Source organism: Mesoplodon mirus (assembly GCF_964341445.2).
Source record: "Mesoplodon mirus genome assembly, chromosome: 14".
Taxonomy (NCBI): domain Eukaryota; kingdom Metazoa; phylum Chordata; class Mammalia; order Artiodactyla; family Ziphiidae; genus Mesoplodon; species Mesoplodon mirus.
This window is the reverse complement of record NC_138990.1, coordinates 60155376-60172412: the sequence shown is the minus strand read 5'-3', so window position 1 is coordinate 60172412 and position 17037 is coordinate 60155376. Positions and strand designations below refer to the sequence as shown.

The following is a 17037-nucleotide window of genomic DNA, read 5'->3' as shown; positions in this document are numbered from 1 at the left end:
CCAACAGCTATATAGGGATTTGGAGAGAATGTGAAGAGGAACTGAAGAGTCACAAAAATGATCAGGAAGTCAGAAAATCAAATCCACGGATCTTGAATAGGAAAGGTGCCGGGGTTACATGATCTGAGTCTCTCCCAATAGGACCAGCTTCCAGCTGCTCTCCAATCCTAAAGGGACCTGAAGCAGAGAAAGGGGCTTCTGTCACAGCAGGGAAGGCACACGTTGGGAGGCAGGGGCATTCCCAAATGCCCACCTCCTCACTTGACATCCAGGAAGCTGAACACTGTGGGATGGAAATCACGTCACTATGTGGACCAGTATCAGCAAACACTGCTCCAAGTTCAGCAGAGCTCTCGGCACTGCTGGGTAATCCTTTTGCTCGCCTCCGACCGGCTCCATATTTCAGTCCTCAGAGCATTTATTTCCTACTGTTGCCTTTCTCATTATCATGTAAACGTACTGAAGAAGCAGCCTGCCTTCACTCTCTATTTACCTTCCTTCCTTCCTCTGTCCACCATGGTCTGCAGATAACACTACGAAATCTGCAATTGTGACGCCCCTTCCCTGTTCTCCTCCGGCCTCTATGGCTACCACAAGTCCTGTGCTCAGAAGTCACCACTGTGAGAAGCCTTCCTCTCTGTTCGCACAACAGCTTGTAAACAGACATGCTATATTCACAATAAGAGCGAATATCACTGGGGTATCTGCTATGTGTTAGGCTCTGATCCAAGTGCTTTACATTTGCCAACATTTAGTCCCTCAGGCAACCCTAAAGGTATGTACTGTTTTCATCTCCACTTCACATAGAGGGGACCTGAGGCACAGAGATGGTGAGTGACTTGTTCAAGGTCACAGAGTGAGTGGGGGAGCCAGGATTCTAACCCGGCAGTTTCTCTCCAGAGCCCATGTTCTTCACTACTCTGCTGTACTGTCACTGTTACAGCATTAATCACATTGCTAAGAATTCATGTCTGTCTCTCCCTATAAACTGTGAGATTTCTAGAGGGTAGGAAAGTTCTATTCACCTTTGAATCTCTAGGGCTTCAACAAGGCCTGGCACTGGCAGACACTGGATAGATGTTTACGGCATGAATGGATAAATGAATGGTGGTGAGAATTGTTACATATGGAAACTATTTGCCAAAAAAAACCCTGAAAAATCCCTTCTGTAGCCTTGGGTAAATGAGTTAACTCTCTAAAGCTTCAGTTTCCTCATCTACAAGATGGAGATTAATGATAACACCTACCTAGAGGTGTTGTTAGGATTAAATGAGATGATGCATATAAACAGCTCAGCATAGGGCCTGGCATATGGTAAGTGCTCAATAAATATTGGTGGTAGTTATTATTATTACTATTATTATGATGATGAGAGTCTTCTCTAGAGGTCTTTAGAATCACAAGAGTCTCTTCATTCTAGATTTTTTTTTTTTTTTTTTTTTGGTGTGAACACAGCTGGAAGAAATGGGATAAACTAGGTGACCTGTTAAGAGGCTTCTTAGCTTAGGATCCAATGGATATAGGTGCTCTTACAGTCAGCTAAAGGTGGCAGAGATGGGAATGTTAAATTATGTTCCAGAAAACAATAACAAAGAATTATTGAAAATAATCTTTTGTTTCAAAGAGGGGAGAAGGAAGAGTTGTTCTCTGTAGAGAAAGACCCTTGCCAGTTTTGTTTTGTTAAAAACATGCTTTGATTTTGCAATTTCAAATAGATAGTAAGAAACCAAATTAAATAAGTGGCTTAAATATGAATAGAATTTAAACATTAGTTACCAAATGGTTTTCTATGAGAACAAGTTAAAAACCTGTTAATTAGATCCTTAACCCCTAAATCTAAATAATTAAAATTCCATAACTTACTAAATATGAGCAAAAATTCCATGATAAAGAGAGCTGGTGCTTCAGTGTTGCTTATTACAGTGCTGCCTGACAGATGAAGAATCAAGTCCGCAGCTGCACGGTAGGTCACAGCCAGCTCCCCTCCTAACTGTGTCACTGGAAAATTAGGGCTCATTGTCTAAGCTATTTTACACATGTGCAAATCACGACCACATTTAGAAACAGTACTTTCTCATAGCTGTGGCTATCCAGCCATTTCAGACCTCTGTTAAAAATTAAACGTTATGATCGAGTTGCTTTTTCTCTGATGTCAAAGATATTGTCATAAAGCTTTGTTGTTGTCGTTAACAAGGCATTGTGTTACTCATGACTGTCTTTGTCCTCCCTGGTGGTGTTTGCTAGACTTGGCACAGTATTCTTATGTCTTTCAGACCACTTTTCTCCATTTCATCCATTTAATTTTGGTTCCAACTGTGGCCATCACAGTCAAAATCAGTATGTATTCAGCATTCATAAGCTATGTAGTGTTAGGAATAGTCTTAGACATGGATGTAATTCCACTTAGTGCCAACAAAACCAAATGAGAATTCCTGAACCTCTGCTACATAAAGATATATGGCAGGTCAGGTCCAGGAGCTGGCTTCCTTCCACAAAAGACACAGGCAGCAACACGGACCTCTGGATCAGTGCTTCTCAAAACTTAGCATGAGTAAGAATCACCTGGAGAGTTGTTAAAACAGACTCCTGGGCCTTATCCCCAGACATTCTGACTCAGTAGGTCTGACATGGGGCCAAATAATTTGCATTTCAACGTGTTTCCATGTGATACTGAAGCTGCAGATCCAGGGCCCACACTTTGAGAACCACTGCTCCAGCGATCACAAAACTAAAACAAACATCTGGAAGGTCCACGTCTTCCAGCTGCCGTTCTTGCCAATCACCAAAGGGCCACAGATGAAGACTGCCATCAGTGGAGACAGGTTCCTCTGGGAGTACAGCCTATTAGATTTCTAGTATCTAAGTAATCCTGCTTATCTCTACGAATATGAGATTTTAAAACCTTAGATACCAAAGCTTGACAGTTACCTTCTCGTTACCCGGAACTCCTGCGAATCACCTCAGCTCATGAACCCTTGAACAGAGAAGCTCTAGTGGCTCAAAACCACCATTTATTCAGATCAAAGGAGTCTGTTCAAACAGTGGTGACCCTTTAGTGTCTGAGTGTGTAAGAGGAATCCACAATATTTATTTAACTGTTCTCCTATTGGTAAACTTAAGTACCCCCTACAACACTTATTTTTCACTGTTATAAAGAATACTGGAATATTCTTGCCCACTTATGTGGGTATTTCTGTGGGATAAAGTATCAGAAAAAGAGATCCTGAACTGGATCAAAGGCTGTTATATTCTTTATGTTATATAGTACCCTTACTTCTCATATCCCAATTTCAGATCTATGAACATATTCCAAAAGTAGCCTTCTGAAAGAAGTCAAAACTTCACCAATAATTCTACCAGGCTCTTGGTCTGATATTTTAGATTCCTTACTTTATGGGATATAAGAGTCAAATAAAACAAGAAAATACTTTTTTTTTTAGTTTTTTTGCTGTTGTTGTACAGTTAATATGACCTGGTCAGTGAACACTCTTTATTAAATACCACCTTCTACTAATACATGGAAGAAAAGAAGATATTAAAAGAAAGAAAGAAAGAAAGAAAACCTGGTTTCTGATCATTTGCCAAAGTCTTTTAAAATTCTATCAGTTGAGAAAGCGAGTGCTCCAGCCCTACCAGCTTTTTCCTAGTTCCTGAAACACTGCGCAGCCTCCTTATACAGGCTTTGAACATCCTTTTCCATCCATTTCCACTCTCAGCGCCCTTCTGACATGGGCATAAGCATCATTTCCTTAAAGAAGCCTCCCGAAGTCTCCAGGCTAGGTCAGGATTCTTGTCATGTGCCTCACAGAACCATGCTCTTTTCTTTCAGATAACTTAATATGTTATTATATACTCATTAGAGTCATTGTAAAATTAGCAACCGTCTTCCTCACTAGCCTGTAAATTCCAAAAGATCAGGGATTGTGTCTGTTTTTATTATCATTTTATCCAGAGCATCTAGCTAAGTGCCAGGCTTATAGTTGAAGCTCAATAAATACAGAGGAAGAGAGAATATGAAAGAATAAGAATGAATGGATATGAATATATCACTTCTAAAAGACTTGGGTAAACAAATACTTCTTACTACAGATCTGCAGTACGGTATTTGAGTATTCAGTCTTATGAAAAACTGTAATAATAGTGTTAAAGGAAATTTTGAAAGTGAAAAATTATATCAACTACCCTAAGAGAGCAGCTATATTTTCCTATAGTTTTTTTCTAATCTTTGTCCAAGTGCATATTTTTATAAAATATAATTATTCATGACATTAACAAACTAGAATTAGAGAAAAAAATTTATGTCACAGTTTCTTCCTCTTCCTACAGAAACAGTTACCATTTATAAGAAAACATATAAATGAATATAACTTTTAAGGCTATTCAATAGGAAACTAAATTGTAGGTACATGATTTGAACATAGATGTATACTCCCACTTTGGCACTTGGCGATGGCATTACACACCTGTTTTTATAAGTGAGACGAACAGTTCTCGTACCTTCCCATTTCCCGGGCTGCTGTTCTTTGGAAGCCTGCTCCCATTTAGAGATAATGTCACAAATCTAGAAGGGAAGTGGAAAATGGAGATTCATAATATTTTTCACATTGGGTATTTTTTGAAGACAAGCATGTCTATAGACTGAAATTTTTCAATTAATGTGATCAAACCAAATGGACTGATGCTTTCTGTTTTAAGCTTCTGCAGCTCTGAGTTTAGAATTTAATTATAAATCACTCTTTGGTCCTCTTTATCCTTTTGGACACACATTAACTTTGGACTATGGCCATGAAGTTTTTACTCAAAAAGGAATCTTAATGAAGGACTGCATGAGACTGGAAACAAGGAGATTCCAGGAATTTTTTCATGATTTAGTCACTGAAGAAGCAACTTCTCACCTTCTGAGTTTATAAAGATTGGAATAACTGAAGTTATACCAAAGAAATCTGAAATATAATGTTAAGATTTTTGATTGGGAAAGAACAAAAATTCTTCAGGAACCAAATAAATGTTTGGTTTTTTTTTTAAACTGGTCATTTGAGAATTATAAATAACAGTTTTCAGAATTATGGGGTAAGCAGTTATTCACCAAAGCCCCTAATATTTACTCAGCTCAAGTCAACCAAAAATACTAGCTTATCTTCTTGACTAATTATTAACAGTGCTCAAGGAATGTCTGTCTCAAAAATTTACATTTGGAATTGTTGATCTAAACAGTATATACTTGGAGCTGAGAAGAAAAAGACATTCATTTATCTAGATGTCTCAAAATGCAGCTGAAGAAATAAGGCAGGGGTGGGGTGGAGTGAGGTGGAAATCCTATCTTCTGACCAGTACTCCTAAGGAACTAAATATGAGCTTTAACATAGTCTGCGGAACCCCATGGAGACCCAACAGATCGTTTTGCAAGTGGAGCTGACCTTTTGGGAGTTAGATGAAAGTACTGATATTTCATATGTTCTAAACTCATGGGTGTGTCCCTTGCTTTGCCCCAATTCTTTAATCTCCAAATCATAGAAATACCTTTACTCCATAACAAGGTACTTATTCCCAAGAGCAATCAAGGACCACATCAAGTAAGAGGGTCCAGACCTGGTTCTAGCTGTTTGATTTGCCATAAATCATTTTTCACTCTGGGCTTCAGTTTCCTCATTTGCAAAATAAGTGGGTTATTTCTCTAAAGTTCCTTATGGTTCTATATTCTATATTTTTAATTGTTGCCATCGCTAGATGGAAAATTTATTACAGTTATTTTACTATGACCTAGAAAACATTTAAAGAATCTTCCAATTCTCTGTCTTTGCTCATGATCTTCCTTATGTCTGGAATCTCTTCTTTATTTCCACAGGTCCGTATTCTACCAATCCCTCAAAGACCAGTTGAGCTCTTCCCTAATTTCCAATCTGAACTTAATCTCTCCCTTTGTAGAATGTTCACCTTGCTCTTAATATATTTATCACTTTCAGATGTAAGGTTATCAGTGTATAAGGCTACTCTTTCCTAAGCAAATTAGAAGTTCACTGTGTGCAGGGACAATTTCTCGACCTTCTTTATATTACCCACAGGGTCTGGACCAGCTCCTGGGACACAATAAATAATTCCATGAATATTGCTGAGTGAATGAATAAAATGGAAAGCCATTTTATTAGACCTTCCACACCTCCACTCTTTTTACCCTAATATTTAGGGTATTATTACAATTACTAATCCTCTTCCTCTCTTTTTTTTTTTTTTTTTTTTTTTTTTTTTGTGGTACACGGGCCTCTCACCGCCGCAGCCTCTCCAGCAGCGGAGCACAGGCTCTGGACACGCAGGCCCAGCGGCCACGGCTCACGGGCCCAGCTGCTCCACGGCACGCGGGATCCTCCCGGACCGGGGCACAAACCCGCGCCCCCTGCATCGGCAGGTGGACTCTCAACCACTGAGCCATCAGGGAAGCCCCTCTTCCTCTCTTTAACATGGAGTATGTGTGTGTGCAGATTGTATTAAGAATTCTATGGCTTCAACGAAGTCCTGCAATATTTTTTTTATTATGAAAATTAGATTGCTTAAATTTTTGGAAAATTCTTGAGCTAAACTTTTTGCAAATAGCAGAGTAGCTTCTTTGCTGTTTTCTGGGTCTGCCTCCTTAAAAGGAGTTGGTTTTACCTTGATGTTTCCTTGAAGACAATGCTCTAAATCCCTGCCAGAAGGATCATCTGTGAACAATGCAAATCCAGACTGTGCTGGCCTCCTCATCCCTGTATCCTGGTTCAAAGTATTCAAAAATTCTTCCACTGTGGTGGATGCATCAAATCCAACTACCTAAACAGAAATAACAAAGTTGTTCTCTTAATAAATAGGTACACACATTTCAAACTTAGATTTCAGGGGGGAAACAGGGCATTCTTGATGCATGATTAATGATAACATGTATTCATCTAGGTGTTTTAACTTTTTTTCCAAAGCTCCGCTGGAGATATTTAATGTCATCTTAGTCATTAGCTTGATGTAAGAATTCAGAAATCTTGGCTTCAGCCAACAGACATGAATTCAAAATAGAAAGATCATTTGACAGCTGCAAACATCTTGCAGAGATATTATGCCTGCCCATTAGAAGCAAACCAAGAACTACAGTACAATATGTAATCTTTCAGCAAAGGGGAAAAAAACACATTTAATTTTTGTTTCTTTTCTTTCTTTTTTTTTTTTTTTTTTTTTTTTGCGGTATGCGGGCCTCTCACTGTTGTGGCCTCTCCCGTTGCGGAGCACAGGCTCCGGATGCGCAGGCCCAGCGGCCATGGCTCACGGGCCCAGCCGCTCCGCGGCATATGGGATCCTCCCAGACCGGGGCACGAACCCGTATCCCCTGCATCGGCAGGCGGACTCTCAACCACTGCGCCACCAGGGAGGCCCTTGTTTCTTTAATATGCAGTTAAGTATCTGAATTCCGTGATAAAAGGCTTAGAGCTACAAAGACTAATTGCTAGCTTTGGAACATGTTTGCTTGAGTTAATAAGCAAGCTATTTAGATCTGAGTTGGGAGGGCTTGGACAGTTTTCCCAGATAATTCCTGAGATCTGGAGACTTTAAAGAGACTAAACCTGTACACATTCCATACGTTAGTAATTATTTCCTCACCTAGCCGGTACCCAGGTGGGGAAAGGCCTCAACCTTTTTGTTTTTCTCCATCAGAATTATAATGGTAGTGAAACTCCTCCCTTATTTGGCTCAATTATGGATTTTTTTAGTGTGAATCCTTTTTAGCAAATCTGTTTCACAACTCAGCTGTCCTGACAGAAGGTCTAATACATTTGCATATTTATCACTGCCAGGAGCTGACAGAAATAGGGAGACAGTCTCACTTCCCAATTCCACAGAGTGCACTTAGAATTCTAGACTAAGCATGTTTTCATTGGGTAGAAAGTCTAATCTACCTGATATATCCCATTCATGAAGTGTACGGGGATACTGAAGGGCAAAGAATGATGATACGGGTTTCGAAGAAGGGTGGAAAGAATTTCCATTCTTGAGGGTCTTGCTTCTCGATCTCCATTCTGTTGCGTTCTTTCTACACATCGCTGGCAGTAAATGGCATATTTTCCAAATTCTGTCCTATAATACAAAACTTAAGATAAAGCCTAAGAACAAATTTAATTAAGACAACCTTTTATATATATGAAACCATTAAGAAAGCTTTCCTTGGTGTGCAGTATTACACTGTATTATGCTAATGTTGACAGTAATTTTTCTTTTTGAGTGATATTAACTGCTGTCACTTTTCTCAAATTCTAGTGTCTTCACTTTTGCCACTGACTAAACCAGGCTTCCCCACAAAACAATCTTCATTGTTATTGTATTATTATAGTCACAAAATAAATTTAAAATTACCAGATATTTTATGGTCAATATAGAATGATTATATTAACAAATATAAAGAAAATAACTGTATAAAGACTAGTGCAGGATAACTTAAGAAGTGCATGATGAGGAGAGTTCTCTTTTATTTATTTATTTATTTATTTATTTTTTGCGGTACGCGGGCCTCTCACTGTTGTGGCCTCTCCCGTTGCGGAGCACAGGCTCCGGATGCGCAGGCCCAGCGGCCATGGCTCACGGGCCCAGCCGCTCCGCGGCATATGGGATCCTCCCAGACCGGGGCACAAACCCGTATCCCCTGCATCGGCAGGCGGACTCTCAACCACTGTGCCACCAGGGAGGCCCAAGGAGAGTTCTCTTTTGAAGAACATAGAGGTTAATGCCATTCCTGCTAAGCAAGGTAAGAAAATATCTTCAAACAAAAATAAAAATATATTTTCCTTTTTTGCAAAACTTCTTTAAAAATGTTAAATGTTAAACAAAACTGCTGGAGTAAATAAATCCAGTAAAAGCTGGATAGAGATCTTATTTGCCCTCATTTGCTATATATAATTTTTATTCTGTTTATAAAAGCAGGTTGATAACATCTCTAAATATATTTTTATTCCAGTGCCTTCTAGGTAGACTTTAAAATGTCACCTTTGTCTGGTGGGGGTAGGGGGTCCTCAGTGACTGCAATTGAAATCACATGACCTTGATGACAGAGTCTCCAAAATATATTATGAGCTGGAGTATATTTTCCTACTGCTTCCAAGTTGTTTTTTGATTCATCATTTGTTTGTTTGTTTGAATCCCAGAGTCTATTTAAACAACCTAATATGAACCTCTTGGACAAAATTATCCTGATAACCCTTGGCTGGGTGCCCTGGGTCTCACTGTAAGAAAGTCACTCTGACAGCTGAATTTTACGAGTCTTTTTCAAAGGAGTAAAAATTCTGAAGTAATTCAAATACATACAATTATAAAAGGTGGGAAGACCATCAGAGAAGTCTTCTACATAAAAGAGTTCAATGTGAAGAAAATAGTAATAGGAAAAATAAGGAAACAAAATAGTTGCTTTTATTGAATGAACACCCACTAATGATAAGGCATTCATACTTGAAATGTACATAGACTTTTCACTTAAAATATTCTTTGTCCGTTTTTCAAGCTTTTACTGTCATCTTCCATAAGAGATTTAACATAACAAAGGAAATATTTTCCCAGCTCCGCATAAATGATAACCAAAGGCTTCCTGTACCAACATTTGTTTCACACATTCTTCCACAAATGTACCTGGCAGGTTACTAAATACCTTTGATTTATTGTAGACACTCAGAGGCCACATAAATGGTTTACCTGGCTAGAATTCTGCATACCTGGAATCTGCATTCCTCTTTAGGTGGAGCCTGAGGAGCCACAGGAAAGGGTGATGGGGAAGGAAGAGCCCAACACAGAGCGCTAAGAGCTGCCAGCCCTGGGCAAAGAGAAGCATCACAGGTCAGACACCATGTGGTCGTCAGAGATCCAAGTCAGGGCGAGTGTGACTGACAGAGGCTGTGAGAGCAAAGGGATGATGACAGTCTTACTTGACCCCACAATGTTTTTGCTTTTTCCATATATACATTATCTGCTTAGAGCGTTTATAATACATAAAAACATAAAAGCTTCATATTGGGTCAGAACCATAATCCATCTAGTTGTATATATTGTTGTCTACAACTGAGGTACCAGAAGATATGATATGGTAGTCCTTTTTGATATCACACCCAAAGATTAGGGAAATTGTTGCTTTTTGTTCATTTATGTATTAACTCATTCATTGAAATATAAGTAATGGTACTGAGAAAGGGCAGATTGAAAAATAGTAAAAAAATTATATATACAAAAAGCAAAACCAATCTACCCATATATAGATACATACCTAAATAAGGGGCAAGTACAAAAATATTAACAGAGGTATGTCTAGGTAATAGAATTGTATGTGATTTTTATTCTTCTCTTGCTCTGGACTATATTCTATTTTCTATCTTAATTTTTTTAATTAAGCAAGTATAACTTCAATAATTTTTTAAATGTCACATAAAAAAGGAGAAGGGGGAAGGGCCCTGCCCTTGAAGAACCTACAGTCCAGGAGAAGACATTATATATTGTAAGTAATTTATAATATAACATCGCTAATACATTGTAATAATATTTTTTAAGTATAACCAATGGAGGGAATGACTTACTGTTGTGGAAGTCAGGAAGGAATATTTGGGAGAGATGTTGCTTGGGCTGGACGGTGAAGTCAAAGGTAGGAAGAAAGCAGAGGGATCCAGGTAACAGGAATGATGCCAGGTGCAAGGTGAAGGATAATGCAAAGGCAGGGTGTGTTTGAAGAATGGGGAGAGTTTATTCATTCACTGTACACTGGAGGCAGGAAGTATAAAATGAAGTGGAGAAAGAGAAGGCCACTGGAGCCAGACTATGAAGGGCCCTTGATTCACATAAAGCTTAAGCTTCAGAACCCCTCTCACGCACAGGTCCCCTCCAAGTCCCTGGGACAGGCCCGATGAGCTGTCATAGTCATATGACATGGTCATACGTTCTTTTAAAATGTGTAAAAGTAATGTATTTTGTACTCTTTTTCTTGGAGAGTATTCATTGCATAAACTTCAAGTCCCACAAAACCTGGATCCACCCCTGAGAGTCTTACAGGCTAGGGTAAGAAATTTCTATTTTATCCTGTAGTTGACAGGGAGTCAGTAAGCAAAGATTAAAAGAGGTATTCATTGAGGAGTAAACACAAGTGACCAAAACCCCCTGAAAATAAATTCAACTGCACTAATAATTAAGGAAATGCATCCAAAATCAATAGTGAAATACTACTTTTTACCTGGAAAGAAATTAAAAGAAGAATTATACTGAACATTGTTGAAGATATAGGAAAATTCTAGAAGTGGACTCAATGAAATTCACTGGACTTGCATACAAAATTTAGGTTCAAAGAGGTCTAATGTAGTGGTATTTATTATAGGAAAAATAATTGGAAAATCCTAAATGTATAGTAATTGATATTAATGCAACTAGTATTGATGTTTTATAGACTGTTGAAGGCTATAGGGGAAATGATTATGTTCTATAGTTTTTAAAAAGTAGTATGCACACTGTAACTAGTAATGTGAAAAACTGTTGAGTCCATAAAGATATACACACATACATTTATATATAAATATAGAAACTGAAAGGATATACATAAAAATATTAATAGCTGTTTTTCCATTTCATACTTTTTTGTAATTTTCCAAATGTCTGTATTGAATATGTATTATTCTTATAATCAGGAAAACAACATCATTTAAAATTGCATGTATATGTATCAACAGATACCTGCAGTGGTCCTGGTTGATTCTGTGGCTGTCTCCGTCTTGTCTGTTTAATGAGCTGACAGCAAATTTCATTCTGTAGCTCAGGATGTGTCAGACAGATTTGCAAAGCACTCTGGGCTAGAGATATGTGGTAATCAATTGCAGGAGAGTCAACTGCTGCATTTATAAAAAGTTGGCAGGTCTGAATTAAACGAAAAAAATAGATATACTTAGGGTGAGAAATGATCAGATTTATTCTGCATGAAATATTGATTCTCTTCTTAGCAATAGCTTTTGTTTAAAAGGATGGAAAAGGATATATTGTGATAACACTAATCAAAAGAAATCCAGAGTGGCTACTTTAATATCAGACAGAGTAGATTTCAGGGCAAGGAATTCTGCCAGAGATAAAGAGGGTCATTTTATTTTTATTTATTTATTTATTTATTTATTCTTTTTGCGGTATGCGGGCCTCCCACTGTTGTGGCCTCTCCCGTTGCAGAGCACAGGCTCCGGACGCGCAGGCTCAGCGGCCATGGCTCACGTGCCTAGCTGCTATGCAGCATGTGGGATGTGGGATCTTCCCGGACCGGGGCACGAACCCGTGTCCCCTGCATCGGCAGGCGGACTCTCAACCACTGCGCCACCAGGGAAGCCCCAAGAGGGTCATTTTATAATGATAAAGGGTCAGTTCATCTAGAGGACATAACAATCCTAAATGTTTTAATAACATAGCTTCAAAATACATGGTGCCACAACCTATACGACTATAAGGAGAAACAGACAAAGTTCACAATTAAAGTTAGAGACTTCAATATCCCCTGTCAATATTTGAGAGAACAAGTAGGCAGAAAAATCAGTATGGATTTAGAAAACCTGAATAACACTATCAACCAACTTGAACTCATTTGTAGAATACTCCACCTCAGAGCAGAATATGCTTTCATTTTAAGGGCATATGGAACAGTAATAGCCTCTGGTCTACCAGACTATAAACTTCATAAAGACAAGGACTCTTTCTTATTTATCTTTGTATTCTCTACACAGCACAGAATTTCTAAACTTATTTGACTACAATCCCTTCCCATCTTTATTTTTTCTAGTAATACCAATTGGCAACTTTAAAAACTAGTTTACTGAGGAAAATATTTTGGGAAATAGTAGAATAAATAACTTAAAATGAATGCAAATAAATACTTTTTTCCCCCAAAGAGATTAAATTTTAGAGTAGGTTACTAGGAAAAGGTTATAGCATAATCTTTCCTAGACATTTTCCAAAGTAGGATATTAATACTTATCATTCTTCATTTTAACAGTTCATTGTAATAAAACTGTGAAAATTTGTTTTGTTCCTGACTAGAGGAGTAGGTACTCTTGCCTGAGAAAGTTTAGGATGGATTGCCTAAAGGCAGGGGAAGCAACTTCAATACTCATAAAGTGTTCTATCTATGAATTCTTAAAAATATTTCCATGCTAATTGAACCCCAGATTATTGTAATAATGTATTAATTAAATTTGTAGTTATAGTGTAATATATATATATATTTGTTTCAATGAATTAAATATATTGGGCTTATTAATGACATTGATATTTGGGAGTAAAATGAAGTTCTGAGAGTGAAATCAGTTTCTTTTGAGCAGGCTATTTTAAAATGTCAGTCTTTTTTTCTTACAACAAATGTCAGAAAACAAAAGAAGTACTGCTTGTGACAGCATATAGTTGGATCTTGCTTTTTTTTTTTTTTTTCTTTTTGCGGTATGCGGGCCTCTCACTGTTGTGGCCTCTCCCGTTGCGGAGCACAGGCTCCGGATGCGCAGGCCCAGCGGCCATGGCTCACGGGCCCAGCCGCTCCGCGGCATATGGGATCCTCCCAGACCGGGGCACGAACCCGTATCCCCTGCATCGGCAGGCGGACTCTCAACCACTGCACCACCAGGGAGGCCCCTCTTGCTTTTTTTATACAATCTGACAATCTCAACCTTGTAACTGGAGTGTTCAGACCATTTAAATTTGATGTAATTATTAGTATGATCAGGAATAAATCTTCTATCTTGCTATTTGTTTTATATTTGTCTCATATGTTCTTTTTGGTTTTCCTCTTTTTCAGCCTTTTAAAAAATTACTAGACTATATATTATGATTCTGTTTTATGTCCTTTATTGGCTTATCAGCTAAACCTCTTCGACTTTTATTAAGTGGTTGCTCTAAGGTTTTAGCATATATTTTAATATATAAAATATATAAAACAGTCCACCTTTAAGGAATATTATAGCGCTTCTTATAGTATGAGAACCTTGTAACAGTATACTTACATTTCCCCTCTCTCAGTCTTTGTGCTATTATCGTCATATATTTTATTTCTACATATAATTTTAAACCCCACAATACAATGTTATTATCTTTCCTTTGAACAGTCAATTCTCTTTTAGAGAGATTGAAATAATAAGGAAAAATTCTTATATATTTACCCACATATTTGCCATTTCTAGTGCTCTTCATTCCTCTGCATAAATCCAGATTTCCATCTGGCATCATTTTCTGACTGCCTAAAGGACATCACTAAACATTTCTTGTAGTATTGGTCTTCTGGGGAGTAATTCTTTCAGGTTTTATATATCTGAAAAAGCCTTTATGTCACCTTTGTTTTTGAAAAATATTTTCACTGGATATAGAATTCTAGGTTGATAGATTTTTTTCCTTGCAGTACTTTAAAGATGTTACTCCACTATCTTATGACTTGTATAGTTTTCAATGAGAAGTCTGCTGTCATTCTTATCTATGTTCTCTATGTTATGTTATTCCTCCCAAACCACCACACTCTTTGTAACTTGTCTAAAGCAATTGATTATGATGTGTATTAGTTTTTGTCACATTTCTTCTGTTTGAGATTCACTGAGCTTCTTAAATTTGAGAGTTTTATAGTTTTCATTAAATTTGGGAAAAGAAAATTTAAGCCATTATTTCCTTGAATATTTTTCTGTTGCCTTCCTTCCTTTTGTAGAACTCCAGTTCCATATGTTAGGCTGCTTGAAAATATACCATTGCTCACTGTACTCTATTCAATTTTTTTCAGTTTTTTTTAACTCTGTGTTTCATTCTGGATAATTTTTCTTGCTATGTCTTTAAGTTCACTAGTCTTGCCTACTGCATTATCTTACCTGTTGTTAATCTCATCCAGTGTATTTTTTTCATTTTAGCCACTACATTTTTCATCTCTGAAAGTTTAATTTGGATCTTTTAAATATCTTCCATTACTCTTCTTAAAATGTTTATGCTTTCCTCTACCTTCTTGAATATATGAAGTATGGCTGCTAGTCTCCAAGATGGCCCCCAATGATCTCCATCTCTTGATATTCAGACAATATCTGAGGCAATCCCCTTCCATACTGTACTAGAGTTAGTTTGTTTGACCAGAAGAATATGGCAGAAATGATGGTATGCCATTTCTGAGGTTAGATTATTAAAAATCAATGTGACTTCTATCTTCAGTACTCTACTTGATGCCTAGTGCATTAGGAGGTCTTTCCATTCTGGATGATAGGAATACAAACTATTTTCAGCTATGTGTAAGCTCCAGGAGTTGTTTTTTTTTTTTGCCTATTCTTTTCTGGTAGTTCTTTCCCTAGCCTCAGGTAGTTTCCTCACACACATATGATTATCAGTTCTCAGCTAAAAACTCAAAAGGAACCCTCTATGAATCTGTGGAGCACTTTCCCACTCTCTTCTGCTCACTCCTCTCAGTTTTGGAAATTCTAACTATCTTGGCCTCCTCAAATTCTGAACTCTGTCTTGGTAACTCAGGAAGACTGCCAAACACTATTTGGGTGTCCCTGCATGCACTGTGATCATGAAACTCTCTCCAAGATATTAAGCTGCAACGATTGTAAAGCTTACTTCATTTGTTTTCCTGAGGATCACTGTCCTGCACAGCCTGTTATTCAACAGTCTGAAAACCATTGGTAGGGTAAATTCAGTTCCTGTTGCTCCATCACAGCCAAAAAGCAGAAGTTCTTCCTTTTATCTTATAACTGGTTGTTGTTTGTACATGTAAAAAGTTTTGATTTCTACTTATTAATTTTGTATCTCACTATATGATTGAATTATCTTTTTTGTTTGTAGTAGTTTTTTAAGTTTTTTTCCCCAGGTATACAATTATATAATCTGTAAATATTTGCATTTCCAGTTTGTTTCCTTCTAATTTGTTTTCATTGCCTAATTGCAATTGGTTAGTACCACTAATAGAATGCTAAATAATAATAATATTAATAATAATGGGGATACACTCTATTCAGATTATGCTTTAATAAGACGTTTTTAAAATATTAATGGGAGTGAATATCATTGTTCTTCACTTTAATGAAAATGTTTAAAGCATTTCCCCATAAAGCATGACATTTGTTTTTACTAAGCAGAAATATTTTATCATGTTAAGGAGATATCTATCAGTATTTTATGAATGCATTTTTACCATCTATAGAGATGACTGTCGACTTAATAATAAATAATATTAATAGACATCCTAATATTTAGCCATACTTGATTTCCTGGGACAAATCCCTCTTAGTCATGATTAGTATTCTTTTAGTATGATGTTGGATTCTGTTTACTAATACTTTATTAGTTTTTGTATGAAATACTCCGTTTTCTACAATATCTTCTGCGGTTTGGTATCAAAGTAATACTCACTTCACAAAAAGAATCTGGTGACATGATGACTGAGAATTGCTTCAAAATAATCCAATCTTGGGGAGCAGTGGGGTTGGGGAGAATGAAACAAAATTGGTCATATGTTGACAACTGTGGAGCTGGATGATGAGTATCTTATACTTCATAACATTCTCTCTACTCTTATATATGTTTGAGATTTACCCCCAAAAAAGTAAAAGAAAAAAATTTTGCAAAATTTCCTTCTTTCCTATGCTTTGGGACAGTTTAAACAGCATTGAAATTAACCACAATTATAAAGTTTGGTAAATTTTCCTGTTTAAATTTTCATTCACCTGTGTAATTGGTTTTCACCATTTATATTTTGTTATAAAGTTGATCACTTCATCCAGATTTTCAAATATATTTGTATAAAGTCTTTCTTGCTTTGGGTATTTGTGTATTCTACAGGTGGATTTTTAAAAACGTTCCATTATGGTAATTTTAAAACATGAACAAAAGTAGAGAGAAAGTATAATGTACCCATCACCTGGTGTCAACAATTGTCAACAAGCATTTTGCCACACTTGTTTCGTCCAACCCCTGCATCCACTTTTTTTCTGTAGTATTCTAATGTATATCATGTTATTTTACCAATAGTTCAGTAGGGCTCTCCAACTGATAAAGATTTTTTTCCCATAACCATCA

General features: G+C 37.1%; 1 protein-coding gene across 2 annotated transcripts in view; it reads right to left on the bottom strand.

The window, feature by feature from the left end:
* PLEKHH2 (pleckstrin homology, MyTH4 and FERM domain containing H2) overlaps positions 1-17037 on the bottom strand; it is a 117504-nt gene that overhangs the window by 14542 nt on the left and 85925 nt on the right. For both annotated transcript variants that reach the window (XM_082643117.1, XM_082643118.1), the window contains exons 20-24: positions 11707-11886; positions 9714-9811; positions 7914-8091; positions 6646-6801; positions 4464-4561 (exon numbers count right to left, since the gene is read on the bottom strand). In XM_082643117.1, coding sequence (XP_082499243.1) covers positions 4464-4561; positions 6646-6801; positions 7914-8091; positions 9714-9811; positions 11707-11886 — 710 coding nt within the window. The remainder of the gene's footprint in view (positions 1-4463; positions 4562-6645; positions 6802-7913; positions 8092-9713; positions 9812-11706; positions 11887-17037) is intronic.